The 20,287-nt window shown below is 59.4% G+C and overlaps 4 protein-coding genes and 1 pseudogene across 4 annotated transcripts, besides 1 other annotated feature; all 5 read right to left on the reverse strand.

Moving 5' to 3' along the window:
• Nucleotides 1-576: 576 nt before the first annotated feature.
• LPMP_090870 (hypothetical protein) lies at nucleotides 577-2,151 on the reverse strand (the record flags this gene model as incomplete). The annotated part of the gene is made up of 1 exon (XM_010706023.1): nucleotides 577-2,151. One exon carries the CDS (start codon nucleotides 2,149-2,151, stop codon nucleotides 577-579), a length of 1,575 nt encoding a protein of 524 aa, XP_010704325.1.
• A 1,199-nt stretch (nucleotides 2,152-3,350) lies between these two features.
• Nucleotides 3,351-4,829, reverse strand: LPMP_090880 (histone h1-like protein; the record flags this gene model as incomplete). The annotated part of the gene is made up of 1 exon (XM_010706024.1): nucleotides 3,351-4,829. One exon carries the CDS (start codon nucleotides 4,827-4,829, stop codon nucleotides 3,351-3,353), a length of 1,479 nt encoding a protein of 492 aa, XP_010704326.1.
• Nucleotides 4,830-6,644: 1,815 nt separating this feature from the next.
• On the reverse strand, nucleotides 6,645-14,021 carry LPMP_090890 (phospholipid transporting ATPase-like protein, putative; the record flags this gene model as incomplete). The annotated part of the gene is made up of 1 exon (XM_010706025.1): nucleotides 6,645-14,021. The coding sequence occupies one exon, from the start codon at nucleotides 14,019-14,021 to the stop codon at nucleotides 6,645-6,647; it is 7,377 nt and encodes a 2,458-aa protein (XP_010704327.1).
• Nucleotides 14,022-16,367: 2,346 nt separating this feature from the next.
• Nucleotides 16,368-16,798: a repeat region.
• A 278-nt stretch (nucleotides 16,799-17,076) lies between these two features.
• LPMP_090900 lies at nucleotides 17,077-17,426 on the reverse strand (annotated as a pseudogene).
• Nucleotides 17,427-18,495: 1,069 nt separating this feature from the next.
• Nucleotides 18,496-19,056, reverse strand: LPMP_090910 (ef-hand protein 5, putative; the record flags this gene model as incomplete). Its single annotated transcript, XM_010706026.1, has 1 exon — nucleotides 18,496-19,056. One exon carries the CDS (start codon nucleotides 19,054-19,056, stop codon nucleotides 18,496-18,498), a length of 561 nt encoding a protein of 186 aa, XP_010704328.1.
• Nucleotides 19,057-20,287: the final 1,231 nt, after the last annotated feature.

The raw sequence follows: 20,287 nt of genomic DNA on the forward strand, positions 1-20,287 counted from the left end.
GTAACGCAGCAACCAACCATAATACCACCAACACCCCCCCCCCCCCCCACACACCCACATCGTCAGGGATACCTGAGCACCCGCCTCTGAGCTGCACACTTCGCACGCTCCGCTGTACGTGTATAGCTGCGCATGCGTGTCTGCATCTGCCTGTGTGTGTGTAGAGAGAGAGAAAAAAAGGGGAAAGCGAGGAAGATGGCGAGAATACATGCGAGGGCTGGCGCGGGTGAGGGGGAGGAGGAGATCGAGCACGCGAGGTTCCTTCAGCAGTGCCACCCAAACACTCGCTCCGAGGTTCATGTGTGTTCACACACGTTGCACACAGGCCCACGCACGCCTACTCCACACCGCTCCCCGCCGCGCAAGCGCTCAGTCCACCGTTGATAGTTTACATCGGCGAAACCACAGAAAACACGAAGTGGCAGGCAAAAGGCACAACGCAGCTGCACACAGGCGCCACCTCCGCCAAACCGGTGGTCCCACCCCCTTTCTTTCCTTCCACGGGTGACTACACCCAGGGCACCACCACCACAGCTCGTGGTCAACATACGCAAGAGCGCATCCATCTTGCGTGCTTCAGAGCCATGTCTCCATCCGCTTGCCGAAGTGCAGTGGCACCGGCGACGCCACGGCAGCGTTCGACGTCGCCGTGGCGTTGTCGTGTGGCAGCGTGGTATAGCTGAGGTGCGCCGCACACAGCTTCTTGCGCTCGCACTGGTCCTGCATCGTACCGTCTGGCAGAACGCAGTGGCCGAACATGGAGTCGCGCAGCTCGGCTGCGCCCCACTGATGGACTGGCAGTGACGCTTCTCGCGGTGGCGCTGCTGGCAGCATCGACTCACGCACCGCAGCGGCGCTGTAGAGGGCCCACGGGTAGTGTCTCGCTTGTAGTGTGCCGCTTACGTCGCGGCTGACAGGCGCTGGAGACAGGGGGAGTGGCATCACGATGTCCCGCTGCTGCTGGTGCTGCCGAGGTTCGCCAGCGTGGGGCGGAGCAGTCGCCTTCCCAGAGGTGACAGCGGCGGCGGAAGGGGGGTCGAAGTACTCAGGGATATACGTGCACGGAATGGCGTTGGCGTATTGGCCCATGTTCTCCGCCGATGTGTGGGTAAACATGGGTGGCGCTGTGCGAAAGGGCACGGGTTCTGCTGCTGCCGTTGCCATCCCCGTGGCTGGCGCAGGCGATGCTGTCGGGCTGTGCGACGGCGTGCTGGTAGCGGTGGCGGCTTGCGACTGTGGCAACGCTGAAGTGGGCAATGTAAAGGCACCGACGGAGGATTCAGCCTGTGGCCGAGATAGTCTCTTGACGTTGAGCTCGCCGGGATCGAGAATCTCCGCGGCAGCGCGCGAGCGATGTGCCTCGTTGCGGTAGGCAAGGCTGAGGCGGACGTACATTTCCTCAGTCACCTGCGCTGCTTGGCGCAGGCTAATCTCGGTGGACTGAGTGGTGGCGTGCTGGCCCCTGACCCTGGTGCCGGCCCCGTTGCTCATACTGGTATGGTGTACGTCTGAGTTACTACCATTGGAGCTGTTCTTGTAGAGCGTCTCTCGTGCGTGCGCCTTGTGCTGTGCATCCGCTTGTCTGACGCGGTTCCCCAGGTGGATCAGCCAAAGCTGGTTCTGCAGAAACTGCGTGTTGCGGTCCTGGAAGTCGGCCATCGAATCCGCCTCACGCAGCTCTGCACGCTTCTGCAGTCGCTCCAGCCGGCGCTGCCGCATCTCCTCCTTTGCCTCCTCCTCCTGCGCATCACGGCGCCGTTGCTCTTCGAGCTTGGCGGCTTCGTGCTGGGCGAGGGCTCGCCGCTTCTTTTCCTCTCTCTCACGCTGCACCTCAACGGACCAGTCCGCGGCGTCGCGCAGGCCCATATAGGAGTTGAGGTTATGCACACGCACCGGCTGCTCTGTCGGCGGGTCAACAGTGTAGAGCGACGAGGTCGGCACGTGCTGATGCGCGGGGTGCCAGCCAAAGCGCGCGTTGGACACTTGCACCACGTCTTTATTGTCGTTGGCCCCATTCGACTGCTGTGGCAGACGCTGATGAAGTGCCAGCTCGCACGGTGCTCGAATCCTGTGTGCTACTGCCGGTGGCGCCAATCCCGTGGAGTCGGAGATGGGGCTCTTGCAGTTCGAAGCAAGGCTGAAGGAGTACATGAAGGCGCGGAGATGGTGGCCGAGGAGGAGGAAGAGGGTGTGTGCGCGCTAGGAGGCTGCAATCACCGTGACCTCAGCGGTGATTGCTAGTCTGCAACGAAAAGGGGGGGGGGAGAAAGCCGCGGTGTACGAGCTGCCAAAAAGGCGCTTGCTGGCACGGATGGCGGTGGCCAACAGGCGTGCGTGCGTGCGGGCGTAGGGATATGTTGGAGCCTCGCTCTGACAGGGATAAGGGGGCGGCATGGAGGAGGGGGAGGGACACGTGATAGAGAGGAATGATGGCAAGAAGTCCACGCAGACAGAGAGCGAGACACAGCATGTTTCAGGCGCCGACGAGCAGGATGGGATGAGGCGGAGGAGGAAAGCCGACAATGCGCTGAGGCTTCCAAGAGATCTATGAATCGGTCACATGTGCGCTGAGAGACAGACAGACACCCCCCAGAGAGTGCAGATGCAGTTTCACACACGACGCGTGAGCGTCACACACAGGCGTAGGCGCATGGATCTCGGCTTACTCAGTAGCCCATCGACAGCACCGAAGTAGAGAGGGGGAGAGAGGTGGAGGAAAAAAATGAAATGGTTCATCTACTCTCCGGCTGCGAGGCACGCCACTGTTGCCACTGTCAAACCCCCTCCTCCCCCCTTCCCTCTCCCCACCGCATGTCACACCACACGCACGCACGCACGCATGCCCAGTGCATATGCGTGAGAGGGTGGGTTGGGAAGGGAAGGGGGGAGAGAGAGGAGAGGGGAGGGGAGGGGGGGATGAAGTACAAGTAAAAGTAAACGAGTGAAAGAGGAGAACGATGAAGGGGGCAGGAGAAATACATAGCGAGAGGGAGAGGGGAACGCAGACACGCACACACCGAGGCAGAGACAGACAGACAGACAGAGGAGGAGGAGAGAGAGAGAGAGCCACACGAACATGCAAGGCGCAGAGGCAACAGAGAGGAGGGGAAAGTCGATGGGCAGAGGAAAACAGTGTGTGTGTGTGTGACAGCTCCCCACCCCCGACACAATACACACAGATACACCTCTGCACATGGGTCAGCGCCCTCTCTCCTCCTCTCCCCTCACTCAGTCACTCTCTACCTGGCTTCTTGCTTACTCTAGCTGTTCCTCGTTCTCTTTCCGGTGTCTCCTGCCGCCCCCCCTTTTCATCTCACCGCTGCTGCTACCAGTCGTTTTGATTTTCGCCTCTATCGCTTCTTCGTGGCAACGGCCTTGGTTGTCTTCGACTTGGCTTTCGCGGCGGGTGGTGCTGGTGCGGACTTCCTCTTGGGTGCCAGCGGCTTGCGCTGTTTTTTGGCCGACATCTGTGACGGTTTCCTCGAAGGCTTCATGGCGGCGGCGGCGGTGACCTTCGCCTTCTGTCTGCGCGCGGCACCCCTGACCGCTGCCGCTGCTGCTGCTGCTGGCGTCTTTGCCTTGGCCTTCTTGCTCTTGTGCGTTATCTTCGCTTCGACAGCCTTGGCCGCCGCCGCGGAAGACTTCACCTTCATACGTAACGATGCCTTTGCCTTTTCGTTGGCTGCATGCTTACGTGCGGCGGCAGGCTGCCTCCTTGGCTTTGCCGCACGTGCCTTCACAGCTGCCTGTTTAGCTGGTGAGGCCTTTTTGCTCTTGGAAGCCTCTGGCTTGGTCTCTGCAGGCGTGTGTGGCTTTGGCGGCGCTTTTGCCTTGTAGATGTCCGCTGCAATGGCGCCGCGGCGAAGAAGTCGCTTCTTCGCTGAAGTCACCGTGGGAGCGGTGTGCGAGGCTCTGCCGCTTCTCGGCCCCGCCTTGCGCGCAGCTGCCGCCGCCTCTGCATCGGCGGTGGCGGGCATCCCCAACAGGTCGGCCTCGACGAGCGTCTGTAGTGTGTCTCCTCTGGCGCTGCCTCCGCTCTCTTGGGAGTAGCTGACGACAGCATCCTGAGAGGGCATACCAGCGGTCATGGCTGCACGCACCACCCGTTGCTCGCGCTGTTGCACACCGTGGCGGTAGTTGTTAAGCTCCTCGCCACATGTGTGCCGCACCGTTGCCAAGTTGCGCTCCGCCTTGAGCCTCTGCAGCGACGCATTCAGCAGCGCTTCTTCGGCCTGCAGCTGCTGTACTCGCTGGCTGAGCAGGAGGGCTGTGGCGGGGCTGCCCACAGCCTGAAGCACCTCCGCTGCTTGCGAAGCAGCGGAGGCAAGACGGATTCGGCGGGCCTTCGTGATAACCGGCCGCCGTGCCCCAGTGCCATTGTCGCCTTCGGTGCGCCGTGGCAGCGAAGCGGCGGCTGTTGCCATTGTGGTCTCCGAGGAGAACGGCGCATTCTCCCGCACCACCGTGACCTCTCCCAGATGGAGAGAGCTGAGGCCGTCCATGACACAGTCCACATCGCCGTTGCGGCCACTAGTGTTGCTCTCTTCAAGTATGGACAGTGCGTTTGCATGATCCTGCGCTGCTGCTCCTCCTCCTCCTGCGGCGGCGGCATCCGTCTGCTGCATGTGTATGGTCGCAGCGGCACTGTCGTGTGACTGCGAGTTTTGTGACAACAACAGCGACGCCGCCGCTGCGGAGGTCAGGGAGTTGGCGGCCATGGCCGCCTCGCTTGCCGCTTCATTGTGAAAGGCGGCAGAGAAGGAGGAGGAGGAGGAGGAGAGGAACGCGGCCCGCAGCACGTAAGACGGACGCAAGAGGGCGCGGAGCATGGCAGCGGCGAATTCAGCGGAGGGGAAAAAAGTTGACGTGGAGTGCCCGCACAGAGAAGGGCGACACTTACGACAGGCGGGGAGGCAGTCGAAGGCCGAGATGGCGCGGGTGGGGTGGGGGAGGGGAGGGATAAAGAGTCCGGAGAGACGTGAGATAGGAGAGGGCGGATGGGGAACAGAGAAAGGGGGTGGGGGAGAGAGGAAGAGAGAGAAGGAGAGAGTGAAGAGAGAAGCAGGCAGGCGTGCGTGTGTGGTGTTCGAAGTTGAAGAACTCCTGTACACGTGAAGTGAGAAGAAGCAAAGAAGAGAAGAAAAAGCCTCACAGGGAGTACACCCCCACGCACGCACACACGACTGTCAAAGAGGGTACACGATCGGGGAGACGAACCAAAGGAGAGAAAACTAGTGAGTGATAGGCCTGTGTGATGTGTGTTGCTCGCTTGGGTGTGCCTGTCTGTCCTGCTAGGTTTTGATCAGACGTGGTGTGAAGGCGAGAAGGGCGCCTGTGCTGCGGGCGGTGCTGGAGAGGGCACGGCAGCACTGATAGAGAAAAGGAGAAAGGAGTGATCTAGATAGGGTTGTACGCGTGAATCGGGGGAGGGGGAGAGGGGGGGGGCGGGTAGAGGTGACTCTGCCGAAAAAGCGAAGTCGAGGAGGAACAAAAATGATCTAAAAGGTTGAGCACACAGGCAGAGGGGCGTGCGAGCGAGAGAACGAAGAGCAAGACGACCGAAAGCGAAGCTGTAGGAAGGACAGAAAGGGAGGCGGAGTGTGTGTGTGTGTGTGTCGAGGGGAAACGAATATAAAGAAGGCGACCAAGAGGCGTGCCGGCTCCCAACGAAATACGCAGACACACACACACAGTGAGCACAAGGAGGCGGGGGAGGGCTTGAGAGAGAGAGGGAGGGAGGGAGGGAGGGGGGCAGTTGCGTTGTCGTGGCCGTTGGACTCGCCACTCTTCTTCGGTCGTTTCCACCCCCTTCCTTCTCAGCAGTGCTGGGCGGTTTCTGCTCACGACGTTGCTTCCGTGTCTTAAGATGGCGTTTCGTGCGCCGCCCCCTTTTTTTTTTACCTCAGCGGCAGCGGTGCTTTGGAAGGGGGCGCGGTGGGGTGGGGTGGGGCGGAGGGAAAGTGAGGAGAGGAGGAGGGGGGGGAGTAGAGGGGTGCGTTGTGTGAAAGTTTGGCACTCCTCTCGCCCCGTAGTGCCCCGATGATGGTTCATGCAAGCAGAGCGAAAGAGGGAGAACAGAGAGGGAGAGAGCAAGAGTGGGGATATGCAAGCGAGGTAAGGAACTTGGTGAACCATTACAGGAGGGGGGGGGGTGGAGGAGAGTTGGCTGGTCCACAAGACAGAGTGCAACACCAGAGAGAGAACAGCATATATATGATCTCAACAGGAACCGCGGTCGAGGAGGGCAGAGCTGGCGCGCACATCGCTGCTCAGAGACTTTCCCGCCTTCGGTGTACGCGCCGTCCTCCTCTGACTGTCTCGTTGCACTCGTGAACACACCTTCACCCAGGCCTCATCACTGAGCCTCACTGTGGAGGCGAAGCAGTCAACAAATCGCGTGCTTCGATGATAGTGAAAGTCGCCACAGAGACAGCATCGACAGTTTTTTTCTCTTCGGCGCGCCGTTCACACACGCACATCCAATACGCTGCCGAGTAAAAAAAATAGAGGGAAAAGAGCCGAGGAGGCGCGGAGGGGGGGAGCGAGTGAACACGGTGAGAATGAGAGGAGCACACAGGCTGCCCTCTCTCCCTCTCCCACAACCCCTCGGCCTCGTTCCTTCTCCAGCACCGTGACTGTTTACCTCACCGTGCTACAGTCACCCTAGCTTTTTCGGTAGTTGGGACAGCAGCAGCAGCTGGTGCCGTTGTCACCGTTGGGGCCGTGCCTTTGGCGTTGCTGCCCTCCACAGCCGCCTCCTTTGGCTGTTGCTGCGCCTTGGTCAGTTCCTCGTACCGGGCAAGCAGGCGCGCGTACTCTGCCTTCAGGCTCTCCTTGGTGCACGTGTACGGGATGCGATGATGCGATCTTCTGGCAGCGCGCATGGCGAAGCCGGCATTCTGCCACGGCGCGAACAGTTGTATGTACATGTTCAACGCCATGGTGAAGAGGATGAGCACTCCGCAGGCAAAGAAGAGCATCAGCCAGAACTTACCAGACGTGCTGTACAGCTCATGCGCCACCCGCACAAACCAGTTGCTGTCGGCGAGGTCGTTTAAGGAGGAGTACAAGAACTCGATGGTCGGCAGGAGGATGAGCCCCAGCCCGATGACGAGCGCGAAGGGAATCATGTAGTACGTCACCAGCGTGCCGGCGCGGAGGTCGGCGACAAGGACGAGCATCGTGAAGAAGGTGGCGCCGTAATCCTCGATGGCGGCGGTCATGTACGTGTACAGATTGTCCTGCACGCCGACCGTGTACATGAGGACGAAGAAGAAGAGGAGGCCCTCGATGAGACCGTCGGCCAGCCACTTGAAGATGTACGGGAAGGAGAAGTACATAAATTCGCGCGACAGTGGCGGGTAGAGCTTCGGCAGGGACTCGGCCAGCTCATCTTCGACGTCCTTATCCAGAATGCCAATCATCAGTGGTTGCAGAGAGCAGAAGAAGACGCTGAACAGAGCCAGCAGCCATGAGTCTATCAGCGTCTGACCTGAGAAGCCAACAAAGAATTGGTAGCTCACCATCCCCACCGTCACGATCACATTCTTGTACAGCGAGAAGACGACGCAGTGCGCCTCGCGGAAGACGGAGAAGCGGCCGTGGACGAAGAGTAGCCGCTTCAAGAAGCGGAACTTTGGGAGGGCGTAATCGCTCGCCAGCTCCGCCTGCGACCCTTCCAAGCCCATGATGCCGACGCCGATGCTGCTCTCCTGGATCATGGACACGTCATTGGCGCCGTCACCGATGGCGAGCACCACAGCGTTGGTGTTGCGCTTGAACATCCGCACAACCTTCGCCTTCTGGAGTGGGGTCATGCGACAGCACACGGCGCTGCGGCAGCGACTACCAAGGAGGAAGAAGCGGCGCGCACGGTCGCTGTCCTCAAAAATGAAGTCCAGGGTCTTACCGTCCACCACAATGACGACGACGTGAGCGTTAAACACCTCCTGCCCTTCGTTGCACTTATCCTCGGCCGTCCTGAGCTGCTCCTCGATGCGGGTGCATTTGCGCGTTAGGAAGCTCTGCGCCGCGTCGACTGTGGTGCTCGACTCAGCGCCTCTGTGTCTATCGCCTGCACTTGTGCCCACCGTTTCGTACCGCGGACTTCCAGTGGAGAAGGTGCGGTCGGTGCTGCCCACCTGCGTTGGGCACGTGTTCTGCTGCTGCGGTGACTGCGTGTCGGACGACGCGCTCAGGTATGCCCGGGTTGTCATGCTGACCTCTGACAACTGCAAGGCATTTTCCGCATCTGACGAGCTCTCTGACAGCGGCGATGGCTCACCGAGACTGCCATCGTTGGTCTTGAGTTGACGCTGCTCTTTATACCTCTGCTGCTGCAGCATCAACGCCTCTTCCTCCAGAATGTCAGACAGGTCGAGGTGGCACACATAGTCAGCGCAGCCAATGCTGATAAGACCGCTTGTTTGGGCGATGGTGACGGCCGTCTCCCGCTTGTCGCCTGTCAGCATCCACACCACAATGGATGCCTGAATGCAAAACTCCAGTGTCTGCGGCACCTCCTCCTGCAGCTTGTCCTCCACCGCGGTGGCGCCAACGATGTCGATGTCCCTCTCCAAGAGCGCGTATGCTTCGTGCAGCTTCTCGCTGCGGTCCTGCATCGCACACTGAGCATTGTTGAAGATCGGCAGCCACTCACGCACCTCTTCCTCGCTCAGGTAGCGCTGGCCGAGGATGAGGGTGCGCAGACCTAGCTGAGACATCGCGTCCAGCTCCTTCTGCATCTTATCCTTCGCCCGCACGTTAGCGCGCTTCTGCATGTTTACGATCCCTATCATGCTGCTATCCGCACCTTTGACGAGCAGCAGATACTTCCCTGGTTTCGAGGACAGTACGCCTGCTGTCGCAGCGAACCCCAAATCCGTGCTGCTCCCGAGACAGTCGTGGTAGAGCGACATCTCGCCTAAAGATGATTGATGAAGCAGGTGCTGAGCGCCGCTGGACGGCGGGCGCAACGGGGCGTTGTGTGGCAGAAGTACTCTCGTGACTGCTGCGTCGGTGCTCTTGTTGCCACCTTCCGTCTCCTGCTGCTTTTCTGCTTTACCCGGGAGCGTAGCCCTACTGGACAGGGCAGTGGATTGGCCCAGCAGCGGTGGCGGCACATCAGTCGCCATGAAAGAGGTGAAGGGCGATCTCGTCTGCACTCGGGGCAACTGCGCATCCTTGTTGGACTGCGATGCGGCGCCCCCATCAGGCAATACACGTGAGGCGATGTCCGCGAACGGCTTGGGCGACTTGCCCCCTCCTACTGCTGTTACTGCGCCGGCAGCGGCGTTCTCTGGTGCTCTGCGGTGGTAGTGCGCGCTTGTGCCCGCAGCCAGAGATGTTGTCACGGCCTCGGCGTCCAGGTCAGGCCGTCGTTGCAGTAAAATGCTCATCAGCTTGCGCTGCGGCGTGAACTCGAGCTCTGCGACGATGTCGTAGCACAGGACGCGGCCGAGCGCCTTCACATACATCTGCCTCGTCGTCCGCTCGAAGAGTGAGAACCCGTTCTCACGTGCTGCGTTCACTAAGCCGATCTCGTCCAGCGACTGACCCTCGTAAATTTTGCTGCGGTCAATAAACTGCTCGAGATCGGTGATCCCTATTGAGGCTGATGCTGCTGCTGAACCGCCCACCACCGCGGGGGCAGCTGCCTGTCCCAGACACCCACTAGCGCTGCCGCTCGAGGGCCCCCGGTTCAGCTGCCGTCCGCGCCCTGTGCCATCGTTGATCGTCTGGGCACTGAAGTTGCGACTATGTAGAGTGCGATTGAGGTAACGGTTCTGGTACCAACTCGCGCTACTCGTGCGGCCGTGCAGCAGGGCCATGCTGGTCGCGCTTGTCTGATGATGATAGTGCTGATAATGGCTTCTACCATCCGTACTCGCCGCCTTCATCAAGGGTGCAGCGCTGGCGCAGGTGACGTGGCCGTGAGCCGGCAGGTTGTGACTCCTGCTGCTGTTGGCACCACCAGCTGTGCACAATTCACAGTCTTCACATGTCCCGGGGCCGGCGGGAACAGCGTAGGGGATCTCAACGAAGTTACCTCCTGAAATCTCGGTGAGGGACAACACGGTGGAGAGAGGGACTACCTCTGATTCCGGATGGGCAGCCTCGCGGCTGCGCTGATGATGCACTGCCGAGGGAACGGGGCCGACGGTGGAAGCGCTGCTACGACGACGTCGCTTCGGCATACGCTTGCCTGCGCTGTCTCCCTCCTGGTTGTGGTGGTGGCGGTGACGGCGCTTGCGTTTTTTCGTGTCCTGTGGTGCACCGTTATCCTTCTTCGCTGCCTGCTTCGCTTCCCTACCATTACCACCACTGCCTGCGTCCACTGGAAAGCACACGACAGAGTGGCACAGGGCGATGGCGCGCAGGTAGCAAAAAAGCGGGTCGCGCTCCAGCACGGCTTCGCTGACGTTACGCAGCCCGGGCGAGCAGCCGAAACCGCCAGGTCCACTACCATCCGCTCCAGGTGCCGCGCTACCAACGCCACCGTTGCCGAGAGCGCCGTCGGCGAAGAGGGGGACGCTGCGGGAGGAGGTGGTGTGCTGGTGCGCTTCCTGTATGGCGTGACGCAACGCAGCCCTAGCACTTTCGTCGTCTGCACAGGGTTGCGTCGCACCGCCGTCGCTAAGGACACGCGGTAAGATATACGAGATGGCACCCTGTGCGACAGAGTTGCTGATGGCTGCGATTGTCTGTGCGGGTCCCTGATTGTCGCGGTGCCGCGTCGCCGCCTTGTCACCGTCGGCAACAACTAAGTGACTCGCCATCATCGCTGCCACGCCCTGGAGGGGGTGAGCGGGGGTGTTGTAGTCACTGCCGCCATTCGCACCAGAGCTGCTCTTGTCTGCGGCAGGCTCCGCAGAGGTGAGGGAGCTGACGCCTTGCATACCCACCGAATTGTCTTCGATGTCAGCGTCGAGAGTTTGTGCCTCTTTGTCGAGGGAAAAGTTGATGTGGTGGTGGTGGTCATGGCGCAACGACGGCTCACCGCCTGGGTCCATGGCGCTAGGAAGGACGCTGGTTGGGACGTGTGCAGCTCTACGGCGAAGAAGTGCAAGGCCGATGCCTCCAGGCTTTTGCATCTCGTTGTGCGTGTGCCCGTTCACGATACCGCCAACGTACGTCATGAGGTTCTCCGTCAACGTTCCCGTCTTGTCTGTGAAGATGTAGCGCACGTGGCCGAGTTGGGAGTTCAGTTCGGAGGTCTTGGGCCGCGCTTTTTTGATGGCGCCGGTGAACTCGTCGAAGACAGCCATGCGTTTGTCCGCCGCGATCTGGAGCATCTGCATGGCCTTGTTGAACTCCAGGGTGACGTAGAGCGACATGGGAATGAGGTAGCTCACCAGCACAAAATTTGTCAGGTAGCGCCACCAAAAGAGAAAGGAGTCCGAGTAGCGCTCCAGGTTCCACTGGATGTACCAGGTTGAGTGATCTGACTTCGCACCAGGCACCTTGCGCAGCAGGCGGTGCTTACTCCAGATGGCCAGCCCGCAGAGCAGTAACATCAACACCTGGTTCAGTATAACGAAAAACACGTTCAGGTGGTTCAAGCGACGTGTCGTGCTAGTGATCTTGTGTGGCTTTGGCCGAAGGTTCAGCAGCATCTTTGTGTGGCAGCCTGTGTACACTGCCGCACCAAGAACCCAGTCCGTGTTGCGGATGACACACCCACGTGGGATGAACTGGTCGATGCCAAGCGGCACCATCTCACCCGTTGGCAGACGCAGTTGGCCAAACCATATCGAAAGGTCCGGGGTAGGGGGGCAGGAGACGAGCACCACGCCGGAAGCCGGCGGGCTGCCTGGGGCTGCGGCAGTGGCGCTACCGCTACCGTGGAGCGGCTCGTCATGAGCCACTAGAGGCCTGTCGAGCGCCGAGCAGCCACACGACGGACTACAGGGGCCGTCTCCTGCACCCTCGCGTGGTTGCGGGTCCGACGCGCTTTTTTGTTGCAACTCACCGCTGATGTGAGGAGGATGGCTGGTGGCGTCCTTGGCGAACACAGACTCGCTCTCGCCCGTGCGATTCGCTGCGTCGTTAGGCCACACGTGCGAGGAGGTCTCATGCAGAGCGCTCGTGCATACCAGAGGCAACAGATGCCCACCTGCGCTGTTCGTACGACTGTGCACGGTGCGCTCGTACTGCTCAGAGAGCTGTTGAAGCTGGGGTGGCATCGGCAGCTGCCCTTCTTCGGCGAGTCGGTCATTCAGGGTCATGAGTCGTTGGTGCAGAATGCGTTTTGGTGTGATGTCTGGCGTGACATGGTCAGCCCTGTTGTGGAGGGTTTCCGACTCCGCGACACCCAAGTACGCGTAGCTGCGAGAGAGCGGGATGCCACCGGTGCGGGGACTGACAAAGTGCCGGAAGTGCTGCTGTGGATCAGAGAAGCAGCGGACATGATGCTTGTAGAGGCGTGCGGCACTTCTCTCCCTTGCCGCTCCGGCTAAGTAGTGCTCGGTCGCTTCTCGCTCTTCGTACGGTTGGTACACCGACGTCTGCAAGCCATGCTGGTGCGGTGACGAGGAGTTGCTCAAGTCCTCAAGTGAGGGGATTGACTCAAAGATGGCGGTGGGGAAGGTCATGACATCGCCGTTGCGAGCCGCGGCCTTCGCGGAGAGAACCGGCTGCTCCGCACCCTTGACAAGAGCGGCGGACGAGGTGGTGGTCAGTGGGACATTGAGGCGCCTGGGGTTCGTCACCGCTGTCTCTTCTATTGATGTGTTCATCAACCGATCCGTGACTCTAGCAGTGTTTCCGCCGCCGAGCGCGTCACAGCAGTCCACGTACACCTTGGTTGGCGCTGTGGTTTCGCCTGACCCACCCCAGGCATCTGGTGGCCCGGTAGCGGTACTGCTCATGCGCGCCTGCACGGCTGCCGCGTCGCTTGCCGAGACGCCGAGGGCTTGCTCCACGACATCCTCCACTGTTCCCAATGCCTCCACTGTCTGGATCTTAGCGCGGCGCGTCTTGGCGTTTGTCTCGCCGTCGAGGTTGGATGTCTCGACGTACGCCAGCCCGTCCGGCAGCGACGTGTTCAAAATAAGGCAGTCCGCCTTCACTTCTTCTCCAAGGCGGAAGAGCATAACGTCGCCAGGGTACACATCACAGCTGCGCACTGGATGGAACGTGACGACTGGCTCCGCTGCAGCGACGGGAGTCGTCGACCCTCGAGACTGCACCGGAGCGTAGCGGAGGTTTGATGCGGTCGGGGCCGCTTTCGATGTGCCGCAGCCTCGGCCGTCGGTGGACATCTCTACCTCGTCCAGCACGTCCATTCCGTCACCATCGTGTGACCTGTTGCTGCGTCTGACCATGGTGTCCCCAGTTCGACTGTCTGGTCGCGAAAAGACGTGCGCAACATCCTGCCACCAGCGGAGAAGCTTCTGCTGGCAATTGTGAGCACCGTGCACTTTCCCCTTCTTTGCGGGGTCCTTCACGCGATGTGCCTCTGCGGCACCGCCGTCGCTGCTGCTAGTGGCCGCGCTGCCGTGGCTGGTAACACCGTTGCTTGGCAGCTCCGTGCGTGCTCGCAGAACGTAGACGATCACTTCGTTTGCTTTCTGATCTGCTTTGCGTCGCTTGTAATCCTCCCAGATGTCTTTGAGGATGCCAGCTCCGAGTACGATGCACAGAGGTACAATGCTGCTGAAGGGGTTGGTCGGGCTTGCCCCTGGCACAAGCGTGATGATCATGACGAGCAAGAAGTACAAGTTCGAGATCTTGTGGAACTGGTAGAGAAGGCTGAGGGGCAAGCTGGTGAGAAGCGTGTACTTTGCCGTGCGGATCGAGTTGTCAGGAAACTTGCGCTGCCTGTTGAGGCCGTTGCGCAGGAGGTCAATTTCTACGAAGGCCGATTGTTCAGACCCCGATGAGCAGCCGTCCTTGGCGGTGCCCACCATAAAGTTCGTCTTGTCGTCATTGCCAATGACATTGCCGCTGGCATTCGCGCATCCAAAGGTGTTTCGGACGGTGGCGGCAAAGCTGCCAAGGGCGGTCTTTGCCTTCTGCATGATGAAGTGGACACGACTGCAACTGTTAACAGTCGTTCTTTCAGCTTCGCAAAGTGTGTGGGAGAATGTGAGGAGAAGGGAGGAGTATAGGGACACGTCTCCAGCAGCTGCTGGGCAGTGGAGAGGTTCAGAGAAGCGACGGTAAAACAAAGAAGGCAGAATACGGCAGCGAGAGGGATCACAAGCGACAGCAACAGCCAACAGAAAAGGTCCAAGCGTAGAGCCCGATGAGGAGGGGGAAAGAGAGCGAACGAGTCTTTAAGAGAGCAAGCAAAGACCAAGCTGAAACAGGAGAAGAGGAGTGGGGGAGGGTGGATAAACAGATGAAGAAAGAGGGTTACTGTGGTAGTAGTAGTTGGTAACCACCACTGCCACCGCCATACAAGGGCCCACAACAATATACGCGCTACTGTAGATCAACTGCAGTAGGAAAGCAACAACAGAAAAGAGAAGACAGAAATGACTCCCCCTGCCCACACTTCCCCCCTCCCCCCAGACACACACACAGAGGCTGAGCCTAAGAGAGATGCGAGGGCGCACAACACAGAGAGGCGCCGAGAAACAGCCGTCTTTCCTACCGAAAGAGTTGGCAGAGGCGGGCGCATAAACTCGCCACCGAGACCGACAAGGGCAGCAGGGAGAAGACCAGAACGAGAGGGAAACAGAGAATGAAGAAAGCAAAGTTGGTATGTGTGTCTCTCTCTGTGTTGACGTGTCTATCAGAAGCGCCCTGCCTACAAAACGTTGGTACTGACTTCCGCGTACGCTGTCTCGGCCACGTGTGCGAGTCACTCACAAACCTCGTTATTGGCTACTCTGCTTGCTTATTCTTGTTAGCCTCGCGTGTGTCCGTATCCTTTTTGGCCGGCCAGCTCACCTTCAAGTTAGTGCGAGCACTGCAGCTCTCTCGCTTTCCCGTTCTTCCCCTTGTTGCCTCTATCGCAGAGGCGAGAAAAGAGGGAGGAAAAGAGGGAGGGTGGAGGGAAGAGGCGCAGCGCAAAGTGAAGATGGGCGGGAGTAGGCGAGGGCAGAGAGGTTCGAGAGGGAGTGCGTGCGTGTATAAGCCCAACACAAGCTAGAGACCTCCTCGTCCCCGCGAAAAAGCACAGAAGAGAAAAGAGCCGCGCGTCTTCACGTGTGGCTGCGTATGCGAGGGAGAGAGAGAGGGAAGCTGAAAGTCGACGAATGACAAAAGGGGTGGGGGATAGGGGAGGCAGAGAGAGCAGCGAAATAGAGAAATGAGGGGGAGGAGAAGGTGTGTGTGTGTGTGCGCGTGTGTCGATGCTAAAGCGAAGCAACCGAGCGAAAGGAAAGCAAAACCTACAAGCCCAATAGAAGAGAAACGGGCACCACAGTTGCGTGCCCAAGAGCGAAAGGGATTGTGATGATGTACGCGGCAGGGGGTGGGGGTGGTGGTAAAGTGGAGGGAGGAGCGTCACAGAGAAACACACACGTGGAGGGCACTGTGGAACCCCCTCTCTTCTCTCCCCCTTTTGCGCTACGTGAGGGATTAAACCTACACCAACGCACAAAGCAAAAAAAGGCCGACTCAAGGAGTTACGTGATGGGGGTTCTCAGCGGGGATGATGCATATGCGTAGACATCTAATGGGACGCGCCTGTGCGTAGGTGGGTGAGTGGGCCTGTAGGACCCAGTTGCAGAAAGGCAAACAAGTCCACACAGACTAGTAGGGGGTGAGAGTGTAGGAGAGAGAGAGGGGGGGGCGGGAGAGCACAACTCCTCGAATATACGCAGCCATGCGGTGTATGCAGTGTACTTCTGTTTTTTTTTTTATTTGTTACGTGTGTGTGTGTGTGTGGTCGCAGAACAGAAGGTCGCATCCAACAGAATCCTTCGAAGCGCGCGTGAGCGAGGGAGAAGGAGAGAGAGAGAGACGCAGGTAAGAATGAGATGAATCAGTCGAAGAGAGGGTCCGTACAACAGGGCAGGGTTGACATTGATGCGCGCTGCTGGCCACGCAATCGTTTACCTAAACTCCCTTTTCCTCATAATGAAACACTACCGTATCACAAAAATGTCACTGTTTCCTCATCTGGTGACGCGCGCACACAGGCATACGCGCAGAGGGCGTGCAAGCGACACAGGACGGCTGTGTGGTGACAGTCACGTGAGGGGTTGGGCGAAGGAGGAGGAGGAGAGCTGAGAAGCGGCGGTACAGCCCAGAGGACACACTCACTCACACCAAACAGTGTCGGAGGCGCATGTCGTTATGCCGATGGGTAGCTGTGTGTGTGTGTAGGCGTGCCGTAGACCCATTGCCGCGACTTTTCGTTCTGACTCGAGAGTGGTGCTGTTTTTCTGTCTTATCTGTGACGAGTAAATTGCTTCTCCAATGTGTCCACTCCCCGGCCATACAGGATGAGTCGAACTCCCCTCTACCTCGGCCTACCAACAGGCCTATCACATGGTGCGAGGCGGCTGCAGGCACCCGTTTCCGCAATACGCTGACTCAGTTACCTGAGCACGGCCGCTGCCTCGGACTCTACCCACTACTGCCTCGCAGGTCGCCTCACAGCCACTTCCATCATGCCAACTGCCACCTGGTGCATCCTCTTCGGGGCGGCTCAGGGCTCCCCACGCACCCGCAAGCAGCGAGGGCCTGGTGAGATGCATTCGAGTCACGCTGACAACTTGCCCATCTTATGGGTAGGGCAAACGTCCTCACCGCCTGCATCCGTAGCGATACACCGCTCTGACTTCCCCACAGGGTGGGGGTACTGGACCCTGAGCTGCCACGCGCTGAGGTGTCCCCCGTCCTGTCATGGAAGGGTTTGCAGGTAAAAGATGGAAAGTGCAGAAAAAAAAAAAGGAGCGGAGAGGCGAGGGAGGAAGGGGAAGGACGCGGGTGGTGAACGAGTGAGCGAGAGGCCCGCTCACCCTGTGGCAGATGTGTGTACACATACATATCTGTATCCCACCATCCTCTCTCTCGCTTCTCCTCTTATCGCAACACCCCAGACGCGCCACGTCACGCCAGCACCACCGGTACCACAAGACAGGCAGAGAGCGAGCGCTGCGGGGTTAGCCACCACACCTAGCGCAGCTTCTTCTTCATGCGCAGGTTGGAGCAGTGACTGCAGGTCTTCTTGCGGCAGTTCGTGGCGCGCACCGGCAGGCAGGCGTAGCAGCGGCGGCACACTTTCTTCTCCCGGTTGTACTTCTTGGCCAGCGCGATCAGCGTCGGCTCCATCAGGCCGCCGCGCAGGCGCAGCACCAGGTGCAGAGTGGACTCCTTCTGGATGTTGTAGTCCGAGAGCGTGCGTCCCTCCTCCAGCTGCTTGCCGGCGTGATGCTCTCCTTGTCCTGGTTCTTGGCCTTCACGTTCTCGATCGTGTCGCTCGGTTCCACCTCGAGCGCGATCGTCTTGCCGGTCAGCGTCTTCATGAAGATCTGCGTGGTGGCACTGCAGGTGTTGTGCACGCGAGGCAGCGGGAAAAAATAGGGGGAGGTGGGGTGAAGGGTTACGGCGCGCCTTATAATACGCTTCGGTTATCGATAGTGCATCGATACATTTTGCGTGAGTGCGGGCGAGCCAGTGGAGGTGACGGGGGTGGAAGTGCAGGGAGGGAGGGAAGGAGGGAGGGAGAGAGGGAGTACGAAGATAGAGAGAGTGCAGGGGGGGAGGGGGGCGTGGATTACGCAGAGGAAGCCGTGCGCGCCTTCTCTGAGTAGCATACAGAGGGAGAGAGCGGCTCCTACAGATGCGCAGGTGTGCAGCTACCCAAGCACGAAGAGAGAAAAGATGGACACCTGACGCGTGTCAGCCATCGCGCGAGCGCGGGGCCCCCACCTGACACTGCTGCTGCGCCCGTGGAGGGAAGAAAGAATCCACTTAGTCAGCTAACCTGTGCGCGAGACACAAACACACGCAGAGAGGGAGAGAGAGGCGTACATCAAGTGGTGGCACGAATACCAGTGGACACACTCACTCATAAAAGCCGCAAAAAAAAAAAAGAAGAAGCGCATAAGCCCACAAGACAACAACGTGTGGAGGTGCAGGAAGAAAGCGAGGACGAGGGGAAGGAGGGAGGAAGTCTGCAGTTAAGCGAGGAGGTGGGGGAAAACGAGAAGCAATGGAGCGTGGTCAGCTGCGAGGTCGTGGGCGGGTGCATTGGCATCCACGCGCGTCACACCGGCACACATGCAACAGCGGTAGCAAAGTACAGCAGCGGTTGACCGCCCCCCTCCCCCCCCCCCACACACACAGACGCACATAAGTGCGATAAGAGAGCGGAGTGTGGGGCAACAACAAACGCCCCCCTTTCAAAGCAAGCAAAAACAAGCGGAAGCGGCGATGCGTGACGCACCTCCACCCGCTCGCGCACACACGCCTTCATGCCTACGCATACGGTGATCAACCACCGCACACGCACACGTGCGCTGTGTTATCCTCCCTTCCCCTCCATGGATGGGGGGGGTTCACACTTCCTTTCTTCTCGCCATGCGTCGATTCCTACATCTTGTTCAGTCGGATGGCGAGCTCGTTAACGAGCTTGTTGTAGTCCACCACCTCCGACTCCTCTGACGTCTCGGCCAGCAGCATCAGCTCTTCTAGCTCCTCGGCGCTGCTGTGCTCCCCGGCGGAAACGAAGAGCTCAGTGAACTGCTTCTTGGTGATGGTTCCAGTATTATTTTGGTCAAGCAAGCGGAAGGCGCGCCGCATCTCCTCCATCGACTGCTCATCGATTTCCTTCGTCATCAGCATCATGAACTCCGAAAATTCCAGCCCGAGAGCGTGCTCATCTTGGTGCACGATGCGGAGCAGATCGTTTACTTCCTCTTCGGTTGTGTGCAGGCCGCAGTTGTGGAACGCCCTGTAGAGTTCCTTGTCGCTAATAATGCTTGCCTTTTGGCCATTCGTCAAGATGCGATAGCCCTCCTGCAGCTCTGCCGAGGCGCTGTGGTTCAGCGCACCGCGGTAGATGGCGCTGGAGAAGCCGGAGATGCCGGGATGACGCACACTACTCAGCTGCTGCTGAGATAGACTCGTTGGTGATGCTTTAGAGCTGCTCATTTTTGGGTATTTTTTCTCTTATACTATTCCTTCTGGTGTGTGCTGCTGCTACTGGCTGGTGGCGGTGGTGGTTGGTGGACGTTGCGGAGGCGGGCGTGGGGGCAGGGAGTGGGGGCCTGCAAGGAGGATGGGTTGATAGGTGTAAAGCGTTGGCGGGCAAACTGCTGCGGATGGGATGGGGTGATGGTGCAAGGGGGCGTAAGGGGGTCTACGCGTGGGAAAACCGGTGCGCGCGCGCAGAGGGTGAAGGGCGCTGACGGATGTGACTTAATGGGTGTGGAAGGGGACTCCCAGAAGCGGACGCGAGAGTTCGAGCGCGCGCGCCCCCACGCACGTGAGCAAAGAAAACAAACAGGAAATACCGAGAGATAGAGAGCGAGAGAGCGATAGGCTGGTGGGGGAAGGAAGGATACATCCATCGAGACGGCTGTGCTTGAGAGGGAGACATGAGAGGTGCGCGCCAAAGATACCTCACGACCTCTATCTCCTTCTGTGTCAGTCGGTCTGAAGCAAATGACTAGCGGGCAAGCACAGACAGACTCAGATATATCCATCACCTCTCTCAAGAGAAGTGGCGTACTCGTCTTGCAAGTCAGGAGGAAGAGTAGAGGTGTGCACGTGTGACGGCCCCGTTTCTCTTTCTGCGCTTCACGTGCTCAGCGTTCGTTCTGCCACACCCAAGAGTTTCTTCGCATGAGAGATGCAGAGGAAGAGCGAAGCGCGCGGTGGGAGTTAGGCCTCCCACCCCCGCCTCTTTTTCTCGATGCTTTCTCTTCCCATTTCGGGTCTTTGATGGAGCGCCAAAGTCATGCAGGCGAGGAAGGCGGTGGTGGGAGGGGGGGGGTCGAGGGGTATCGGGCGTTTTTCTTCTTAGCCGTTAACTCCCGTTCCCTCACATCTCCCCTCCCCCCTCTTCAGTGTTTTCTCCCATTGCGCCTTCTAATAATCACCGCCATCCTCCGCTCTCTCTCTCTCTCTTTACACGGTACCTCATCCCCACACCAGCCCTCTTTTCCACGTGCATGTCAGCAACACCAACCTGTAGGCCGACGCACGTGCACATGGATGGCGCCACTCTCTCCGTGCCTTGGGCTCCTACGAACACCAAACTCACAGCAAGGAGCCCCCCTTCGAGGCTACCCATCTCGACAACCGCAAGAAGGTTCTCCCGCCGAAAGTGTGTGTGTGTGTGGTCACTCTGCCTCCCCCCCTCCCATTGCCGTTACGACTA

Source organism: Leishmania panamensis (genome assembly GCF_000755165.1).
Source record: "Leishmania panamensis strain MHOM/PA/94/PSC-1 chromosome 9 sequence".
NCBI classification, from domain to species: domain Eukaryota; phylum Euglenozoa; class Kinetoplastea; order Trypanosomatida; family Trypanosomatidae; genus Leishmania; species Leishmania panamensis.